The sequence below is a fragment of the Cupressus sempervirens genome, chromosome 10 (assembly GCF_028749045.1).
Source record: "Cupressus sempervirens isolate cs-2001-9-10 chromosome 10, ASM2874904v1, whole genome shotgun sequence".
In the NCBI taxonomy this organism is placed as follows: domain Eukaryota; kingdom Viridiplantae; phylum Streptophyta; class Pinopsida; order Cupressales; family Cupressaceae; genus Cupressus; species Cupressus sempervirens.
The window spans coordinates 525,368,586-525,391,114 of NC_143127.1; the positions used below are offsets into that span (position 1 = coordinate 525,368,586).

The window sequence follows — 22,529 nt, forward strand, 5'->3', positions numbered from 1 at the left end:
ATACAATAGTAATAAACCTCTGTTACTCTACTAGCATAAAATGGGGGAAAGAAGCTCCCTGCCATTTTGAATGTCCATCGAGTCCAAATTGGATGATTCTAGAACCTCCAAATACACATCAAACTCATTTTCCCAGGCTCCAACACCATCTTCCACAACGAATCTGTCTATCCAATCATATTGTCTTGGGATGCAAGATGTAGGTAGTGGGTAAAAGCTGAAGAAAGACCCCTGAATCTTCCCTGGGATAATGAGATGTAAACTATGGTTGAAATTCTAAAAAATCTAAACCATCCCTAATTCAGATGGAGTCCCTACATTGAAATTTTGACTTCTTATAGCTGATCTTCTATACCTATATTAGCTAAGTCATCCGCTCTTTGATTGCCCTCCTTGTATATATGATTGATCGTGAGCTTGTGAAAGGTTTGACATAGTGAGAGGGCTCTAGATAAAATTGAGTCCACTCTCCAATTAATGAGGGATCCTTTCCTTATAACATTTATCATAATTGTCAAATCTCCTTCAATCTCTACATTCTTGCAACCGAAAGTTCTACACATTTCTAGTCCTTCAACTAAAGCCGTTAATCTGACCCAATTATTAGTTTCCATTTGTATATATCTTGCTAACTTTGCTATCTCCATGCCTTCTGAGTTATGCAATTCCTTCTTGTAAAATGTCTTAACAACGTGAGAGACTTTGATGGTTGCAAATAAACATTTGCACATCACTAGCATCAAACACCATTGCCTTTATCCAATCGATTTTCCCAATGTCCTTCAAGGTGTTGTTCAATGCATGTACACTGTTAAAGGTGATAGCATCAGTCGAACTGAATCATCCATAGATCATATTGTATATGTATTCTTTATAAGTTAAGGATATATATATATATATATATATATATATATATATATATATATATATATATATATATATATATATATATATATATATATATATTGTGCAAAGACACACACACACATATGTATATAATCACATTTACAAATAAATTAAACGCAATATGACATGATCGGGCTTCCTTATTATACCCAATAGTCAGTATGAATGAAACTATTAATAACAGGCAACTCTTACGAATGGTTATAGACCATTGTAAATTAAGATTAGTCATGCCACGTAGGGACTTGACCCTATGTGGCAATGGCCACATAGAGTCATGTCTCTACATGACATGACTGTTGCCCACATATATATTATCGCTGCTGATGGGAAGTGGATCAATAACCACGGCAATCCTAAGTACCTTCTGCAGCGGTCAATACCTTCATTCAACATTGATCAGTAATTCATAATTCTCTTCTATATAGGGTTTGTTACATATAATAGATTTGGTCAAGTATTATACTGCAACAAGTTACATAAATATATATTAACCAGTTCAGTTCTATTCTAGAACTACTGTGAATTATTGTCAGAAATTTGTGAAACTATTCTATTAGAGATCCTGTACACTTTTACATGGTATTAGAGCCAGGTTGATAGAGAATTTATACTCAGTGATCATCAAAGCTTCAGATTAAAATTATGGTGAACCATGTAAGACTGGAAGATAAGTTCTATTCTACATCAGAACTACTGTGAATTACTATCAGAAATTTGTGAAACTACTCTATTAGAGATCCTGTATACTTTTACATGGTATTAGAGCCAGGTTGATAGAGAATTTATACTCAGTGATCATCAAATATAGATTAAAATTATGGTGAACCACGTAAGACTGGAAGATAAGTTCTATTCTATATCAGAACTATTGTGAATTACTGTCAGAAATTTGTGAAACTACTCTATTAGAGATCCTGTACACTTTTACATGGTGTTACAGCCAGATTGATAGAGAACTTATACTCAGTGATCATCAAAGCTTCATATTAAAATTATGATGAACCACGTAAGACTGGAAGATAGACTTGAAGGTGCTTCAAATTTTGTTTCATGAAAAATTCTAATGATGATTATTTTATGAGAACTTGAATTAGAAGGGTATGTGGAAGAAGATAAGAAAATGCCTGAAAATGATCCAGACAAATCAACTTGGAAAAGGCATAATAATAAAGCCATGAAGATTACCATAGATTCTGTTTAAGATTACATACTACCATCCATATGAAATTAAAAACACATTTGAAATCAGTAAGACTGGCAGATTACTCACCTTGAAACAAGAACTAATTTATATCAAAATGAACAATGGAGAGACTATTATGTCTTATTTCCTAAGAATTGCTGAATTAAAAGACCAACTTGCAACCATTGGAAATCAGGTGGACGACAAGTAACTATCTTCAGTAGCCCTTAAAGGGTTATCTATGTCCTGTGAAACCTTTATCCGTGGAATGAGCTATAGACCCGAATTGCCGAAATTCGATCAACTTAAGAATGATTGTACACAAGAGAGTCAAGACTGATTTCAAGAGGAATTAGTTTAAATCGAGAGGGAGAAATTCAAGCCCTCCAAACAAATACAAATAACAAAGGGAAGAAGGGTCAATTCAAAAGGAAAAGAGGAAAAGGAAATCAAACATACAAGAAAAAGGATTGGTCTAAACTACAGTGTTTTAAATGTGACAAATTTGGTCACACTCACAAAGTCTGCCCTAAAAGGAAGAAAATTCAAGCTGCTCTAGCAGAAGTAAAGGATGAAAATTTAACATTTTATTTAGCTCTATCAGTGAACTAAACACTAACAAAAATACATGGATAATAGTCAGTGGAGCATCTCGTCATATAATGGGATTCAAAGACAAACTTGAAACTTTTGAAGGTTACTCCACCGAAAAAGTAAAAATAGGGGATAACTCTACATATCCAGTAAAGGGAATTGGAACATGTTTAATACAACTGAAAACAGGAGTCACTCTTTAGTTAAAGAATGTAATATTTGTACCTGGCATCAAAATAAATTTGGTTTCAACCTCTGGCCTTGTAGATCAAGGGTATTGTATCACATTTCAAGAAGATAAAGTTCTATCCTAGCCCAAGAACTCCAATATCAAGAACACAGTCACTATTGGTTTCGGAGATGGAAGCTTATACAAACTTTGTAACCATCAGAGCTTAGCCGTAAATAATGAAGTTTCAAATTCAAATGAAATCTGGCATAGAAGACTTGGCCATCTTCATTTTTCATGCTCTGCCATCTATAGAAAAGATTGGAACATGTAAGGGATGTGCATTGGGAAAAAATACCAAAGGATCGTTTCCCAAAAGTGAACATAAATCCAAAATCGTACTTGAACTTATTCACACCGACCAGTGTGGTCCTATGTCAATCCCTTCATTAAATGGGTGCCTATTTTATGTAATTTTTATAGATGATTTCTCTAGTAAAACCTTGATTTACTTTCTAAAACTTAAGGAATCAAATGAAGTGTTATCCAAATTCAAAGAGTTTAAGGCACTAGTTGAAAACCAATCTGGTAAGAAAATCGAAACACTAAGATTTGACAATGGGGGTGAATACATTTCTGAAAACTTAAGTTGCCGATTCGGGTTTGGGGGCGGATTCGGGTTCGTAGGTTTGAGCAATTTTTTTTTCCCCATTTGGGTTCGTGGGTGGGTTCGCGAGTATATATATATATATATATATATATATAGATATATATGCAAAAAAAAAAAAAAAAGACACATAGTTGTAAAAGTAAAACTAAGTTATTCCATAGTATGAATATATCAATGTTACTTGATTATTGATCAATGTCAAATGTCAAAGATAAACATTAAATACTCACTCATTAACCTATGCTAATGTTGTAAATAAAATCATACATTGAATTACTAAAATGCAAAATGGAATTTCAAAACATAGACTACTTCATCAGATTGATAGATAATAAATTATGACTTAATAAAGTTTGAAACATGGTGATAAATCATAAATGACTCAATGAATCAATGACAAATGTTTAAACATAGTTTATCAAAGATGCAAATGCCCTTCAAGGGTCAAATGGGTCATCAAAATATGAGGGATCAATGGCTTCATCATCATCTATATCATTGGCATTTTCCTCATCATTGGAATCCAAACTGGTTCCACTAGCCCCAGATACAGCCACATCCTCCTCCTCGTCCTCCTCAACATCTAGCAAGGCAATTCTAGATATATCTTGGACAGTCATATCCAAGTTGAAGTCTCAAGTAGTACATCCCACAACTTCTCTGGTCCCTTGTTTTATTCTGGATCCTTGCGTGATAGGAGGCGTGAGTTGTTGTGAATAAATACCAAGTCCTCTGCTTTCTTCGAACCCAACCGGTTACGCTTCACTGAGTGGATAAAGGAGTATGTACTCCGCTCAGTAGCAGAAGAGCTCGCAACCTAGAGAGACAACCAACAAATTTAAAAAAATTAGCTAAGTAATTTTACAATACAATAAGAATTTAAGAATGCTAATTTGACAAGCTAAGTGGTCATAAGAAAAGGAAAAAAACTTCAATACATACTTGTGACAAGATCTTAATGGCAAGAGGTTGGAGGTACATGTAACTTTCTCCATGTAAGTACCACCATCCAATGGCATCCAATCTACTTTGGTCATTGATTGCATCAGGTTCTGCATTTTTGCCTGAGACAAAATCAACAAACTTTCTCCTAACATTTGATGCCACATCAGGATCACTAAAGAGCCTGTTAAGTGCCTTGTTATACCCAATAGCAACTTCAGGATCTCTATATGGTGCCACTCTACCAGGAATAGCAAGTATCTCACTGCTATAATATCTAGGAGAAAGTGCATATGCCAGGAGGTGTAAGGTGTAGTCATCTTGTTCCAACGATGTAGAACAATTTTCTCCACCTTACTGTACAAGGTATCAGGATCTTGTTCTCTCTGAATGACTTGGGATGTCAAATGATGTACATGTATGTTATCTTGATGTAGTGTTAATAACTTAATTAAAATAAAAAATAAAAATCTCTCAATAAACAAGGATAAAGTATTGTATTAAAATTTAAACTTACTGATTTCATTCTTTCTAGCATGGAGTCCATGACATCATATATGTTCCCCAAACAAGGCTCATCCGTGTTGGCATACCGAAGCATAGACATGATGGGCTCGGTGAGTTCTAATGCATATTCCACCCTATTCCAAAAATCATCACTCAAGATCAAATCCTTTACAGTTTTGGCCTTTTTTGTATCAGTTTGCTTCCATCCACCCCATTTGTTGCTAATAACCATTTGACACAATGCCTCTTTCACCCTCACAAGTCGTCTAAGGACGATTGTGTGTGGAGCAAACCTTGTTTTAGCAACCTATTACCATGTTAATTTAAATTGTAAGTTAATATGATAAGTTGATAACACAAAAATTTAAGAATATGTATTAAATTTTGTAAAGTATGACACAAAAATAAAAATGATAAATGAAGCTAAATAAAGTTTAAAATTTACCTTCAATAATTCCAAGCGGGAGAAAGTTCTGAAAATTGCTTGTGACATATGGTGGTTTGTCACAAACATTTGGATCTGCTCACCCTCCTCATACACATTTTTCATCCATTCAATTTGGTTGCCCATTGTTTTCATCACCAAGTTCAAGGTGTGGACAGTGCATGGTGTCCAAAAGATATCCTCATATTGTGCTTCTACCAAAGCACAACCTTACAAACTTTAGCATTGTCCGTTATTACTTGGACAACATTGTCAGCTCCCACGGACTCTATGGATTCAATGAGAAGTTGGGCAATAAAATTTGCATCCTTTACTTGCCCTTCACAATCAACCGCCTTCAAAAACATTGCCCCCTTGGGGCAAACAACAATCACATGTATTAATGGATGGTTTTTGCAATCTTTCCATCCATTAGAGATAATGCTCACCCCTGTTTGGATCCAAGAATCTCTTATTGGTTTGAGGAGGTTTTCTACATTCTTTCTCTCCTTATGCAATATGGTGGTTCTCAACTTTTCATATCTAGGGGATTGGTAACCATGAGGTGCATCATTTATTGCTTTCACTATTTCTCTCCAATAAGGGGATCTCACTAGATTGAATGAAACACCATTTGTAATGAGGCAATGCCCAGTCTTTATGTCAACAATTTCTCTCTTGTCATTTTCAAATGCTGTATCTAATGCGCCTCTCTTGCAGGATGGGGGTGTTTCTATTTCGTCTTCATCTACAGATGGGGTAGGTAGGAAGGGATGTGGTCTACTAATTGTTTGAGAGGGTGGTGTTGGTGGTTTTTGCTTTGACTTATTTTTTTTTGCTTTGACACTAACCTATCAGCCTCTTGTTGTTCTTTTAACATGCCTGCTATTTGAGGAGTTGGCAACCCTTTTTTACCTCCCTTGGGGGGCCCCTCACACATGGAAATCCCTTGACCTGGTGGACCTATCAAATGATGTTTAACCTGGTAATAGGAGCTTCTATATTGGTTTTGGCAAAAATTGCATTTCCATATATACCCTCCCTGTCCAACACATTGCTCAATTCTTGTTGTATACTTCCACAAAGGAGAGCCTTTATCAATTTTAAATCTTTGGGATCCCATCCCACCCACTGAACCTTGACTACTCATTCTTGGATTTTTGCAATCTATTAAAACAAATTTAATTTTTTTTTCAAAACTTATACAAAATTTGATAAAAATTTAGAACAATAAGAAAAAAAAAACTAAAAACAAACTATGAAAGAAGCAAAAGGAAGGATCAAATGCATACTTGGAACACTTAGCACTGATTATTTGAAGGATTTGAGACTCCACAAACAATCTCTACAACCTTCTCTTCAAACTTACAAAATGGCCACACCAAAATGAGAGAGCAAAATGACAAAGCAAATGAGACATTAGATGAGTGAAATGCATCTAATAGGCCTTACTTTAGGGTTTGGCAAAAAAATAAAATAAAAAAACATATTTTTAATGCTTTTTGGGCCACTTTTTGGCCCCACCTGCCGTGGGTCCGTCTGGATTCACCTGGGTCCGCGACGGGTTCAGGCAGGGTCCGTGTTTTGCCCTGCGGGTCCCCCCGGGTCCGTTTTTGCCCTGCCCGGACTCGGGTTCGAATCCGGACCCGGACTCGCACTTGAGCTCCAGGGTCCAAATCTGGCAACTTAGCTGAAAACTTTAAGGAATTCTGTAACTTTGTTGGGATTAACAGGGAGTTTTTAGTACCTTATAATCCTAAACAAAATGGAGTACAGAAAGGAAAAACAATCACATCATAGAATCTGCCAAAGCCATGATGCATGACCAAAATCTTCACATCTCATGCTGGGCTGAAGCCTCTGATATTGCAGTTTACATTTAAAATAGATATCCTCATTCAATCTTTAGAGAACATAACCCCTGAAGAATTATTTACCGAAAATAAGCCAAAATTAAGTCACCTCAGAATTTTGGGATGTCTTGTATATATTCATATTCCAAAATAAAAGAGAACCAAACTAGAACCATCTGGGAAGAAAGGCAAATTTATAGGGTATAGTGAATCCTCCAAAGGTTAGAGGGTTTACGTTCCCAGAAATAGATCTATTGAAATCAGCAGGATGTAAAATTTGAAGAAGACACTGCTTATAACTTTTCTTAGAACATTGACGAATCAAACATAGAATCAATTATTGAATTAGATGAGAATCCCATAGCTGAGAATTAGAAGTAGAGTGGTTTAGAAGATCATGAACATTCTTATTCTACTACAGGAAATGCTGAAAACCCTGACAGTAAGAAGAGGCCACTTTGGGAAAGAAAGATGATAGAAGAAAATCAAGTAGAACTGGATGAAGTATTCAGAGAAAGCAAGAGAACGAGAAGACACTCATGCTATGTTGCCCTAGTATCCGAACTAATCAAATCAAAACCATCAAATGTTGAAGAAGCATTATCATGTCAACCCTAGAAAGATGCAATGATTGAAGAATATCAATCTATATTGAAAAATGATGTATGGGACGCCGTACCTAGACCTAAGGATAAATTTGTTGTCTCCTCCAAATGGTTATTCAAAATAAAACATGTTCCGAATGGTAGTATTGGAAAATACAAAGCCAGATTTGTAGCTCGAGAATTTTCTCAGAAAGCTGGAATTGATTATGAAGAGACATTTGCTCTAGTTGCTCGATACACCTTTGTCATAACTATCATAGCCATTGCAACATCTAAAAGATGGAAGATACATCAAATGGATGTTAAGACTATTTTTCTAAATGGTGTTATCGAAGAAGAAGTGTATATAGAACAACTCGAAGGATTTGTTACTCACGACAAAAATAATTGTGTGCACAAATTAAAGAAGGCAACTATGGTCTTAAACAAGCCCCCAAGGCATGGTACGAAAGGATAGATAGTTATCTCTCTAAATTAGGATACTCCGAAAATGAGCTGATCCTAATATATATTTCAAAGCATCTAATGGTGATATGATTATTCTCGTATTATATGTTGATGACTTTTGATAGTAAAATGCAAACAAGATTTGGTAGTTGAATTCGACATGAAAGATCTTGGACTCCTTCACTACTTCTTGGGTCTAGAAGTATGGCAAAAGGAGAACTACAGTTTCCTAAATCAAGGAAAATACACTGTTGACATCTTGACCAAATTCGGAATGATTGACTGCATGCCTTTGGCTACACCAATGGAAACAAATCTTCACAAGGTTAAAAATGACGGATTTGAATCAGAACCTACTGATCCCACTTACTATAGACAGAGAATCGGATCACTAATGTACTTGATGAATACTCGTCTTGATATATGTTACACAACTAGTATCTTAAGTCAATTCATGTGCGAACCTAAGAAGATTCATCTCATGACAGCCAAGCACATCTTACGATATGTGCGCGATACGATTGGACTTGCTCTTAAATATGATCAAGTTGAGATCCAACTTCATAGGTACTCTGATTCTGATTGGGCTGGTAGCTCCACTGACTGTAAAAGCACTACAAGATGTTGCTTGAGTCTTGGTTCAGCCATGATATCTTGGTTTAGTTAGCTCCACTGAAGTAGAATATTTAGCTGCTTCTATGGGAGCTAGAGAATCAATATGGTTAAGGAAATTGCTAGTTGGATTATTCGGGAAGCCTTTAAAGCCTATAGTTATGCATAGTGACAATCAAAGCTGCATCAAGTTGTTAGTAAAACCATTTTTTCACAACAGATTAAGGCATATTGAAATTCCTTACCATTACATCAGAGACATGGTGAACATAGATGTTCTCAAGCTAGAATATATCAGTTTTAATGATCAAACTGACGATGTACTCACTAAACCTCTATCCAAGCCTAAATTGGAGTAGTTCAGAGGTAAACTTGGGATGGTTCAAATGTGATTGTAACTACTGAAATTAAATCTCAGTTTTTGTAATATATATGTACATTCATATAAATACTTGATGATAAAGTTACTATCTTATATTTGTATGTAATATGTCATGACAAGTGACAATCTTTCATTTATATGTAAACAAAAGGTAACTATTGTAACATGGCGATCTTATCAATAGTGGACTTGTTGTCATGACATACTTCATTAAATTGTTGTCTTGGAATGTCGAAAGTGATGATAACGAATGTATTATGATCATACTTCACTGAGTTGTTCCAGAGTGCCGGAGATCATAATACTTGTCATGATAGAGTTCATGACATTGTGAATTCTTGTTATCTGATAGACTAGATTAAGTTGCTGTCCCTGTTGGAAATCAGATAACCTATTCTTGTGATAGGCATCAATGAGGTTGATGCCAGTGCACATATGAAGAGAATATGAGCTTTTTTGGATGACTCACTTGTCCCTCGCTAAGAGGGAGTGTTAAAGGTTATCGATAGCATCAGTCGAGCCGAATCATCCATAGATCATATTGTATATGTATTCTTTCTAAGTTAAAGAACACGCACACACACACACACACACACACATAGTGCAAAGACACACACACACACACATAATTACATATACAAAGAAGTTAAACACAATATCGGTCTTCCTTATTATGCCCGATAGTAGGGATGAATGGAACTATTAATAACAGGCAACTCTTAGGAATGGTTATTAGACCATTGTAAATTAAAGATTAGTCATGCCACGTAGGGACATGACCCTACGTGGCAATAGCCACACAGGGTCATGTGTCTACGTGACATGACTGTTGCCCACATAGATATTATCGCTGCCGATGGTCTACGTGACATGACTGTTGCCTACATAGATATTATCGCTGCCGATGGGAAGTGGATCAATAACCATGACAATCCTAAGTACCTTCTGCAGCTGTCAATAACTTCATTCAACATTGATCAGTAATTTAAAATTCTCTTCTATATGGGGTCTGCTATAACAGATTTGGTCAAGTTATTTGTTGCAACAACTTACATAAATATATATTAACCAGTTCAGTTCTATTCTACATCATAATTACTGTGAATTATTGTCAGAAATTTGTGAAACTACTTTATCAGAGATCCTGTCCACTTTTACATACATGAGGTATAAAAAATATGCATATAAGCTGAAATTATTAAAGATGAGATGTTTAATTGTATTAGCAATGCACATTTAAATAGAGTTTTGTAGACGCTTATAATAGTGTGAACCAGAAAGCAAAGTTGTTTAAGTAAAGACAATATCTAAAAGTAGAGCTGAAATAAGCAAACTAAAAAGAAAGCCTAAATGGCCATTAACTAGGGTTCTAGAAGAATAAGCTAAATATAGCAAGAATATAAGATGCTGAAAATATTAAAAATGTTCTAACTTCTAATACCCTTCCTTAATGGTCATTCTATCAACTAACCAAGTTGCCCTCTAAACTTGACAAAGTCTTCTAGACCGAAGGACTTGGTGAGGATCTTTGCAGTATTGTCCTCAGTCTGCAACATTACAGATCCATTTTCGATAAGCTGGCAAACGTAGTGAGAATGAAGATCTACATTCTTTGTCTGTTCATGGAAGGTTAGACTTTTGGCTAACTTCAGTACTCCTTGATTATCACAGAAAAAGGGAGTAGTACTTGCTTGAGACGTGCAAATTGACAAACATTTGTCAAAGCCAATCTGCCTTACAAGTCACCTTGACTGTTCCTCTGTATTTAGCTTTGGTAAAGGAGAGTGATATTGCTTGCTGCTTCTTGCTGGTCCATGTGACTGTACTTGTGCCTAAACTGAAAACATACCCAGAAGTAGACTTCTAATCATCAATAAAACCTTGCCAATTTGAGTCTTTATAACAAATGAGCTAAGGATCTTAATTTCTGCCATGGAGAATGCCAAAATCAAGAGTGTCCTTCACATATCACAACACACTCTTTATTGTAACCCAATTTCCAACTTTAGGGGTTGTCATGAAAGGAGAAGTGTAACTCATACGATAGCTAGTGTCAGGTGTTCCTTCCTGTCGGGATGGTGTCTTGAGTACTTTGCTCGACAACTTCTCCTTCTCCCTCTAGTTTTCCCTTTGCTTGGCTAGAGCTTTGTTCATGTGTAGATCGATGCTCTCTTTGTGCAGGGGTCTCCGTGTCTTTTCACCCTTCCTTCCCCGTCCTTTTGAGATTGCCAAGTTGGCTTTACCCTTTATTGTGTTTTCAATTAAATTCTCTTCTATTTGGTTTGGACTCAGGGATTGGTTAACAAGTTTTCTTAGATGGTGATGTCTTTCTTCCTGCTTCCTATTCTGTAGGATCCTCCGTAGGGCACTTTCCCCCTTGGTTTCTTCTTCTTGTACTTGTCTTGAGTCCTTATTTGGAATCAGGGGCATGAATCATTTTATTGCCCAATTGTCCTCCTTGAGTTTTGCTGCTCCTAAAGTTCCTGTGTACTCTCGGCGAATTGTTGTAGTACTTGTTGTCTTCTCTGCTCTCTTTGTACTTCGGCTCTTTCTTCCTCCACATGTACCAAATATTTCGCTAGTAACTGAGGTATTTGTCCTAGAAGGTCATACACTGTTGCTGGAACCGAAAGTGCATCCCATACCGTGCTCTATGGAACAGCTTTCTCTCGGGCTTCCCTTTGCACGAATTGGTCGACAAAAACTTCCTAGGGTACCACCTGATCCTCCCTTGTGATTTCTTCCTCTTCCTAGTCATTGTTTGTGACTTGTACTAGTGGTATTACTCCATCATGTCTAATATATGACCTCCAGGTTCAAACTTAGGCAACAACACCAAAATGTGGAATGGTTACCAAGACAAATAGTGAAAGCATGAATTCAATTGTACCAATATTAATATAAACATTTATTACCAATAACAAGCATACCAATGTTGGTGAGGGAAATCAGTATTCTTTCTTGATTACCAAAAACAAGTACATCATTCATGTTCCAAAGTTTTTAAATAATGGTCAGTTGATTAGGAAGACCAACCGATACATCCCCTCTCTACTTAACTACCCAAACCCATACTAACTATTTTTAATTACATCATTGATTTATTACGCACTACATCAGGTCTAGTGACAGTGAGATAGATAAGGCTGCCCACTAGTTGCCTGAGTGCTGACTCATTCTCCATTGGTGAATCTGATTTAGCTGAAAGTTCATCCCTTTTCTCCATGGTTGTAGATGTGGGTTTGCAATTCTAAGTCCAAAATTTGTGTAACAAACTTTTGGCAGACTTTGACCTAGGTATGAAAATAAAAATATTTGTCTACCAAACTTCTACACCAAGACAATAATGAAGAAGTCCCAAATCTGTCATGTCAAATGTCTGGCACAAATTTTGTCTGGCCTGATCAACTAAATGTGTTGGACTATCAACAATGATCAGATCACCAACATAGATGACAAGATTAAGAATCTCACCAGTAGCATGCATAAAATAGAATCTGAAGGACTGTGCTGAAACTCTTGATCAATCAAATAATTATCAATCTTGGTGTACTATGCACGAGGTGCCTGTTCTTTACCAATTTGCAGACTTGATGTTCTTTACTTGAAACTTGAAACCTCAGAGGCTATGTCATGTATACTTGATGTTCTTTACCAATTTGCAGACTTGATGTTCTTTACCTGAAACTTGAAAACTTGAAGGCTATGTCATGTCATCTTGATTTTCTTTACCAATTTTCAGACGTGATGTTCTCTACCTGAAAACTCAGAGGTTGTGTAAATGTAAACCTCTTCTTGCAGATCACCATTGAGAAAAGAACTCTTGACATCCATTTGATGGATGTGCCAACCAAATTGAGCTGAAAGGGTAATGACAAGATGTATGGTACTCATTTTGGTAGTGGGAACAAAAAAGTCTTCTCTTAGTCAATGCCCTGCTTTTGTGAGAACCCTTCAGCAACTAACTATGCCTTGTATTTATCAAGTGAACCATCAACCTTATACTCGACCTTATAGACCCATTTGTAGCCAATGGGTTTCTTCCCTAGTGGAAGTTGGACAACACCCAAGTGTTGTTTTTCATGAGACTTTGATGTTCATTTGCCATAGTTTGTTCCCACTTTAATATACCAGCCTCTAAAGATGTCAGGGGCTCAAAAATACTATGAATATTGGCCGTAATTTCCCATAAGAGCAAAATTGACTGTGGTATGTTGTTTGCTCTTATTGTGGGCAGATCTACCCTCAATTAACTCATCATCATGAAGATCACCCAAGGTCTTTGCCTACCACTTAGGTAAGAGAGTAGAAGAACCGACATCCACTATAGGAGGAATGACATGACTTGGAATTACAGGATGTGGAGCCTGAATAACCTGCAAAGGGGCTGGTGGCACAATGTCAATTGAATCTCTCCCATCAAGAGAATTGAACACAAGGCAAACATCCATTTGTGTAGGTGGTGGAGGCTGATCCTTAGGGGTTGAAATTGGAGAAGGCTGAAATGGGTCTCGGTCTTCATCAAACACCACAGCTTGCCTAAATATGAGACAATCAATTTCAACATCTATCAACTGATAAGCCTTATGTGTATCATTGTATCATTTGGACATCAATTTCTAAGTCTTGGAATCTAGTTTGGTGTACTTGGCATGTGGAATCCAAACATATGCTGTAGAGCCAAAAACCTTCACTTGACTGATTTTGTGCTTTTGTCCAGACCAAACTTCCTTTGTAATCATCTTCTTAACATGTATGGGGACCAATTCAAAAGATAAACAACTGTAAAAGCTGCCTCTACCCAACACTTCTTGGGAACATTGTGATGCTTCAACATTGATCGAGTCAGCCAGGTGATTGTACGATTCCTACGCTCATCAACATCATTCTGCTGTAGGGTGTAAGGTGTAGTAAGCTTATTTTTGATCCCATGTGATGATGTACAGAAGTCAGAGAGCTCAGATGAACAAAATTGTCCACCATTGTCAGACCTAAGAGTGGCAATTTGATAACCAAACTCTTTTTCCACTAAGGCCTTAAATTTTTGAAACATAATGGACACTTTTGATTTATCATTTTCGTGCTGAAATCATCAACAAAGAGGAGAATATACTTGCATCCTATGACTGGTGGAGTGGTCATGTGTAACAAATGGATTTTCATAACAAAATAAAAGCGATCTAGAAAGAGTTTTCCTCAACTATATATTGAATTCCTTTTCATGAGACATTAATTGCTTCTAACTACCATCGATTAATTGAGATAACAAAGCTCAAGTGAAATAACAATAACAATGATCAACTGAAATAACTATAATAACGATTAACTGAAATAACTGTAATAACGATTAATTGAAATAACTATGATAACGTTCAACTGAAATATCTGTAACAATGATCAACTGTAATAACGATTAACTGAAATAACTATGATAAAGTTTAATTGAAATAACTGTAACAATGATCAACTGTAATAATTGTAATAACGATTAATTGAAATAACTATGATAACGTTCAATTGAAATAACTGTAACAATGATCAACTGTAATAACTGTAATAACTGAAATAACGATATACTATCTTTCCATGCATATAAGTAAAGTAAATGCATAACATGAAAAAGAAAGAAGAACATATGAGAAGTATCTGATGAGTCTTTGATTGATTGTGCAAGCCTTGGTTTTTGGTAAGAGGAGAAGCATTGGCTTAGGCTTAACTTCCCAATCTCGGGCCATATTTATCTCGGACCATATTTATCCCCACACAATCTATTGAATAGAAAGACCCTCCCTACCTCGAGATTAGGCTTGAGATACTTTTAGTCCAGCCACCTAAGCATTCCGGTGTTTAGAATGTATGCATAGTTATGGACGGACATGTCTGAATAACTGACTCTACTGACATCAAGTGATCACAGATGGCAAACATGCCTTAAACGACCTTGGCCAAGGTTTTCTGATGGGTTCAATGACTTGATCACCACCGCTCGACTTGACAACAGGGGAACAATAGTATGAATAAGCATGAGCTATTAAATGAAACAAATTTAGATTTGTTATGTCATGTCTGACTTTGATTTCCATGTTATCCATGGCTATACGGCCGGTGAGTCCTAGGTGCTCGAATCTTAGAGCAAACAACTCTATTTGCTGATCCTCAATTGATTTATGAATATTATCAGTTTCCAGCTTATCACAATCTATGATTTGAGAAATGGAATTTTTAAGACTTGCAGAATAAATATCATTTGATTTTGACTTTCAATGGCATAAATAAAATATGATATCATGTCATGGTTACTTGGCTTTCATTCATCATAACAGCTCTATCCTAAAGATGGTCTAAGCGATTACATTTAAGCAAGATTATTTGCATCATAATATGAAAACTATCTTACTGTTATAATAATCAGAATGCAGTAATATCTGATAATAAAATATATTGCAATGCTTGGAATATGGACAACCACATAACCTGGTGAAATCTAGAAATAAAAATGGAGTCTTGCTGGACGCTATCAATCAGTCCCACTCTTCACGGAGGAAATCTTTAAGCACAAATCCCGGTGTGATTATCAATCACGTCTTCAACAAACATCAATATAAAAGGCAAATTGAAGGAAAAAGCAATGATTACAAAGATATCGTGCGATATCAACCGAGGTATAGGGTATTATGAAACCGAGGTCGGGTAATATGAAAGAAGTCAGGTGATATGAAGGAAGTTGGGTGATCTGTTCTTATGCTTATGATCTCTCTCGGCTCAAAATAAAAAGGTATTCAAAGTCTCTTTGGCTTCCAAGAAGTCGTAACTTACCAAGAAGAGACTTGGCTCTTGATCGCCAAAAATGTGCCAAATGTGCATTTTGGTTTTAGCAAGAAATTGAATAAATATGGAAAAAAGATTTGAAGGTTATAAATCAAGATTAATTATAATATATATCTATCTACTTGCACGTAGATTTACTTATGAGGTGGCATCATATTATTTATTAAAATAATATTATGGTGTCATTTTTATTCCTATATCTATGTGCACGTACATAGGTATACATTATAATGATGTGGTGGAAAAATCAATCAAAAACCATTTCAGGTACGTAATATTTTTAATTAAAATAATTAATATTCTAAATGTTTATTTAATAGCTCATGCGGGTCCATTGATTGTATCCTGATGTTCAAGTCGCTAGGTCCTTACTAAGGCAATTAAAGGTTATACCTGTCAACTTGATAATTGGACTAAGCTAGTATCCCATTCTGTTGATCTTGTTTAGCAAATGCTTCTCCCCTTCATCTTCTCTTGCAATCACCTGTGCAATATTTCCACGATAATAACAAGTTCCATAATAATTCCATAATAACATTTAATATAGATAAAGAATTTAATTATTAACCATAATTCCAAAATCAAGCAACTGCTAAACATCACATGACAAAAAATGGATAATGACCATCTTCATTAAACAGTTACCATAATGAATACAACGAATATATTTAACTACCCTCTTCACATGATTATGAAAGAAAATCCATTCAATCTAACGGCTATCAATAAATTTAAAATTAGGTCAAAATTTGGGATGTAACATCATGGGCCTACAAACATCTGTGTGGACCAATTCCAAGGGCTTGGGTGCCCTCCAAGCATCACAATCTGAAAACAGAGTTTCTTAGCCTGACATGTTTTTTAAATGCCATAATTTTGTGTTTGAATCTCAAGTAATCCTTAGCTAGACTATCTTGTGCCAATTGCGAGAGATAGTGGATGTTTAGATGCCTATATTGCTGATGGAAGTACTTTTTCTTGCCATGGCCTGCTTAGGAGAATTGCTTATATCAATGAGTCTTTAAAGACCACGGTCTTCGAGGCCAACTGCAACTATAGCTTGAGACCCCCTGTCAACAATAGTACACTTGTGCGAGTTGGTGACAACAAGCATAATCTGAGTGACTGACAATAGATTGAGCTTCATGCTTGGAACAAATTATACATTAAGATATTTCAAATCCCATCCACAAAGTGAAATTTGTATATTTCCTTTACCACAATTGTATACTCCTCTCCTCCAAAAACAACTAAATTAGAGGAAGGTGTGAACTTTGTGAACCAATCCCAACGATGTGTGAAATCCCGAGAGGCACTAGAATGAATGTACTAGGTTGAGGATGTGTAATGATCTGATGAGCATGTAGCTATTATCACATAGGAGGTAGGCACCTTCTAATCAGAATGCGTAGCAACTTGGGCCTTCTGTTGAGATCCTTTCCGTGAAGACTATGCTACTGCCAACCGATACCTACAATCTATCTTTAGGTGACCAAATTGGTGATAGTGATCACATTGAACTCACTCTTATTAGAAGAAATTGAAGATTTACCTAACCCTTTCTATTGGGTGGACCAAGGTTTATCTTTGTTTATGTGAGGCTTTTCCTGTGAAGGCCACTTGTTCAGAAGATAAGGAATTGGCATGACTTCCAAATTGTGTCCTCAATCTATCCTGCTGTTGAAGCCTGTTGTAGAGATTATGGGATGCTAGGACAATACTAGTAAAAGTGATATGGAGCATCTCTATGAAGTGCTTGTAGGATAGGGGCAGGCTTTTCAACATAATACTACCTTGCAACCAGTAGTCTCTAACTAGTCACCTAGGTCCTTGATTTTTGTTAGATGTTCTTGGAGAGATGTCTTCTCATCCACAATGGTAGAAAACAACATATTCTTAAGTAAGAAAGTGCAACTCTTGTCAGTTGTCCCATAAAGATCCTGCAAGATGTCCTAGATTTCTTTAGTAGTTTTATTGGAAGGCACTTGAGCTAGCTGATCACTTGTAATTGAAATTTTGAGCAGCATGACAACTTCCCGATTACATTCAGTTCATTTATCCTGGTTTGTCTAAATTTGGGTAGGACATGATTTCATACCCACAACAATTTTATCAACACAACGAAATTATAAATATATCATCATGTGCTGCTATTAAGTGTTGTAATCGTGACCATTAAGCTATTGATTCCCTTCCAACATAATGTTGGTCAAGGATGCCATCACGGATATAGAGGTTGCTGGTCAACCCTATGAAGACATAGAAATCAAGGCAAACAAAACATGGTGTAAAGCCTGAAACTTGATTAGAAAATGGGCTGGGTGAACTTGCAAAACAATTCGTCAGGAAAAACACCTTTTATTTGTAAAAAAATAGAAAACACATCTCACAAAGATGTTAAGGAAGAAGGAAGAAGTGGACACCCTTACTTGCGAGCTCTCGGATACTAAGGACACTTTAGGGGTGGCCTTTGGGGCATTTTATGAGGTTACAAACCAGATTGTTGAGCTTAATCAAGAATTAAATTTGGCATGCTCTAATTCAGCTCAACATTTAGATATGAGAGTTGAGGAGGTTGTTAGGGATGAAAGTGCGAGAGTTGATCAACTTGAGCATGATTCATCCACATTCAGTTGAGCAGATTAAATTTAGTGACGAGCTCTATTCATTGTGAATATACAGTGAGGAGTGCTCATCATTTTTGGTTTGATCCACACGTGGGGGACTTGATAAGGCGCAGGTGTGGATTGGATCTAAGAAGGTTGGTTACTTCAATATCACATGGATCTCGTACAGATACAGGGTTACAAGGTGATTATGGTATTAGTTGCTACATACTGGATTACTTGCAGGGTCAACACATATGTGTTTTTTTTGTAGAGGTTGGAAGTAGTTGTGGGATTGTAGGTTCTTCTAGTAGTTTTTATCTCCTTACAACCGATGGATGTAAGGGCAGTTGGCTTTGGGACTCGGGTGTTGATAGAGTTAGTAGTATAGCTTGGACGAGTTGCACTGATAGGCTTCACCACTTCTAGTTACGTGAAGATGAGATCCGAGTTGAGCGTCAGGGGTTTGATGATTTGATTGGACCTATCTTGATTTTGATGTATTCTTTGTATATGTGAGACATGGATGGTTGGTATGGTATATATTCTTGCGTAGCTGAGGAGGTGTGCTAGGTTGGTTTTTTGAGTCATTCTCTATAGAGTGGTTCACCCGTGCGACACCTATTATTGGATTATTCTTGGGCAATTATTATCCCTCTCATTGGCACAAGTATTACAAGAGTTAGTTAGAGATATCATGGACATTGCACAAGTCTTCACTTGGGATCTAGGTAGAGCATTCACATGGGTTATGGATTAGAGAGTTGAGATGAGGGATTTGTTGTATTCCTTCCTTGATGGAGGTTAGTACACTGTTGAGCTCTCAACACCTCTTGATATTATAGGTGTGTGCAATTATAGCTAGAGTGAGGTACTCAGGTAGGGAGCACTTCCTTTTATGATAGCATCATAAGTCAAGTTGTCCTGATTGAGCATACTCATGAGATGTTGTGGATTTCTGACATTCAATTGATTGGTGTTTGGGTTCATGTTGAGTTGCTTGACAACTCTTGGGGTTGGAGATGTTTTACACTAGGGTAGCACAACAAATAGACATAGCATCAATTGTGAGGTGGATCTGGGATACATGCATTTGGTGCCAACATACAAATGCAGATCGCTTGAGGACAAGAAATCTTTGGGATGGGAGGACTGTCATATCCCCTTTTTCATGTTAGTGGAATTTGTTGTGCTGTTAGCCCATTTTGCCTAGGTATTGAGGGCTAACCAAGTATTCTCTAGGATCAGTTTAGTTTTAGGCTTAGTTAGTTTTAGTTGCTGACCAATTTGGGTTGTTTAAATGGGGTTTCTGGACACTTACTATTTTTAGTAAGTCAACATGCTCAATATTCTTGTCATTTTAGGGTTGGACTAGGAGCATCTTGTCGAGACCTTTTCGATGAGCTATCACACATGCATATCCGAGTCCATCTGATCAGAGATTTTAATCCCTGAAGACTCAATTGATTAATTAATAAATTGACTTCATAAATTAAGTTCATATTATTAAATGTCACTTTATTATTATGGGCAATTTATTTTCTTGGTGGGGAAAGGTATTTTAAAAAAAAGGAAATAAAGAAACAGAGATTGGAATACGAGGAGTCACCTATTTGGGCTTAAAAGGGGGGAGAGGATTCATTTTCCGCATATTTGGTTTTGTGATTCGGATTTCATTTTCTCTCTTGAAGAGTTATTTGGGAAGCTGTTAGCTTTTCGCTAGTTTGAGGACAAAAATCCTTGCGCTCCAAGGTAGTGGACGGAAACCCATTGCCTCGTTGGAGATATCACGTGGGTATTTCACTTGTGCTTTAATATATTTTTTTTAATCATCAATCTGACTTTATTTCTGTGTTTAAGATTGGTTATTGCATTGTTTGTTGTGGGATTGTAAAGCAATGTCATTTTCATAATATATATATTTTCAGCTGGATACTGGTATTTTCTGAATGAATGTGAAATCTTTGCATGCAAATCTGTTATTAAATTTCTATGTTGTGTTTTTGAGAAAAATTGGGGAAAATATCACCATCCAGCTCTCTTGATGTTGGAAGGTTTGGAGCACCCCCTTGATTACAAGTCTCAATATAATCATGACATGCAGCACAAGACTGATAAATGTAATCATGACAATCCATTTGTTGAGTGTGCCTGGATATTGCACCATCCAGCTTTCTTGATTTTGGAAGGTTTGGAGTACCCCATTGATTACAAGTCTCAATATAATCATGACATGCGGCACAAGACTGATAATATAATCATGACAATCCATTTGTTGAGTGTGATACATTGATATGTACTTTGAAAAACTAAATATGTATCATGGAAGTTGTGAATTGTCCTAAATGAATTTTCATATGCTTAAAGCTTCTATTCTTGAATCCCTTTCTGGCATTTCTGAATAGTTGGAAGTGAAACCAAAAGATTGAAATGATTCAGACAAATAATTTCACAATGATATTGTATTACATTATTTTCTTTCAAATAAATGTGTAGTGTATAGAGTATGTGATTTATATATAGCCTCTAGGAAGCATTGCTAGCAAAAGACATCTTTTATTTCTAAACGTAAATCCCACAAAAAATAAACATCTAAATTTAAGATATTGTGGAAGCTCCAATTACCTATGCTCTGAAGTTTTATGGACATGCACTTTCATTTGATTATTTCATATGCATATATCAATTCCAGGGTAGAATCTTCATAATTAATGGTTTTGATCAATAGAGCTTTAGGATGCTAGTAATAAGTGTTACCATCTAAATGAGCGAATATCTTGCATTTCCAGGGCGATGTTCAAGTATATAGTAACGTGGCTGCACATTTAGCCAAGGTGCCAAAGTCTGTTACTAGCAATGAAGTTTATTACCAGGCAGTATGCACTCAGATACTCCCTTTTTTATCTAATCAAACTTCTGGCAAAAGCCAATCAGGGGAAGGTAAAACTGGACAGCAGATACTCCAAAACATGCACCAGACTTCTTCATTATTGGCCTGCAACATGATTGTTTGCGAACCAGAGCTTTCTGATACTTACCTCTTCAAACCTATATTGGTTCATCTAGTAAATCTGTCTAAGTTACAGACTAAGAGATTGCGTTGTGAATATATGTGGATTGAATGTGAAGGGGAGAAACTGACAGAAACATCGGTTATACAGAGTTTGATGCAAATTTACACCTTATTAACAGCAGGTTATAAAGAAGCAAAGAAAGTTAGAAAGCAGGTGCTTGAGAAAACCCGACTGGCCCTTCCCACCTTGATGACACTACATTATTTACTTGAAACATCTGCAACATCTGAGCCTTTCCCCTCTGCAGTAATGCCCACAATAACAGAATTGTGTCTTTGTAAAGTGAAGCAAGGTGATATGAAAGGATACATTGAAACTGAAGAGGAGGCAGTTATGAGTGTTAAACAAAATGATGTTTCTTTAAATGAGAAAAGAGATAAGAGCACAGGATTAAGAAGGGGCTTTCTGGATAGACATTTTTCACAAACGTCAGACGAAGATGATCTTAGTCCTCTTGGAAGACTGAAAATTATCATTAGTGATTTGATGATTGCACATGTTTGTGAGTTGCCTGATGATTCCACTCATCTTTTGTTAGATTTCTTATCTACTTTGGACGTAAAAGAGTTCAGATGGCCTTCTACAGAGGGAGACATTTGGAATGCGTTGAATGTTACCAGTTCCCGTGAGCACACTCCAACTGAGTAAGTTGCATTTAGGTCATCTTTTGTTGCATCCCTTTTCTCTTTGGAGTCCATCAATTTTGTGGTATTTGGTATACCCT

At 36.4% G+C, this 22,529-nt stretch overlaps 1 protein-coding gene across 8 annotated transcripts in view; it reads left to right on the forward strand.

The window, feature by feature from the left end:
- LOC149534956 (uncharacterized) overlaps window positions 1-22,529 on the forward strand; it is a 59,379-nt gene that overhangs the window by 4,302 nt on the left and 32,548 nt on the right. For all 8 annotated transcript variants that reach the window (XR_016357824.1, XR_016357825.1, XR_016357826.1 and 5 more), the window contains exon 2: window positions 21,521-22,449. Coding sequence is in view for 3 of the 8 variants with exons in the window: in XM_089806721.1 (XP_089662847.1) it covers window positions 21,521-22,449 (929 nt within the window). In the remaining 5 variants the exon portion in view is untranslated. The remainder of the gene's footprint in view (window positions 1-21,520; window positions 22,450-22,529) is intronic.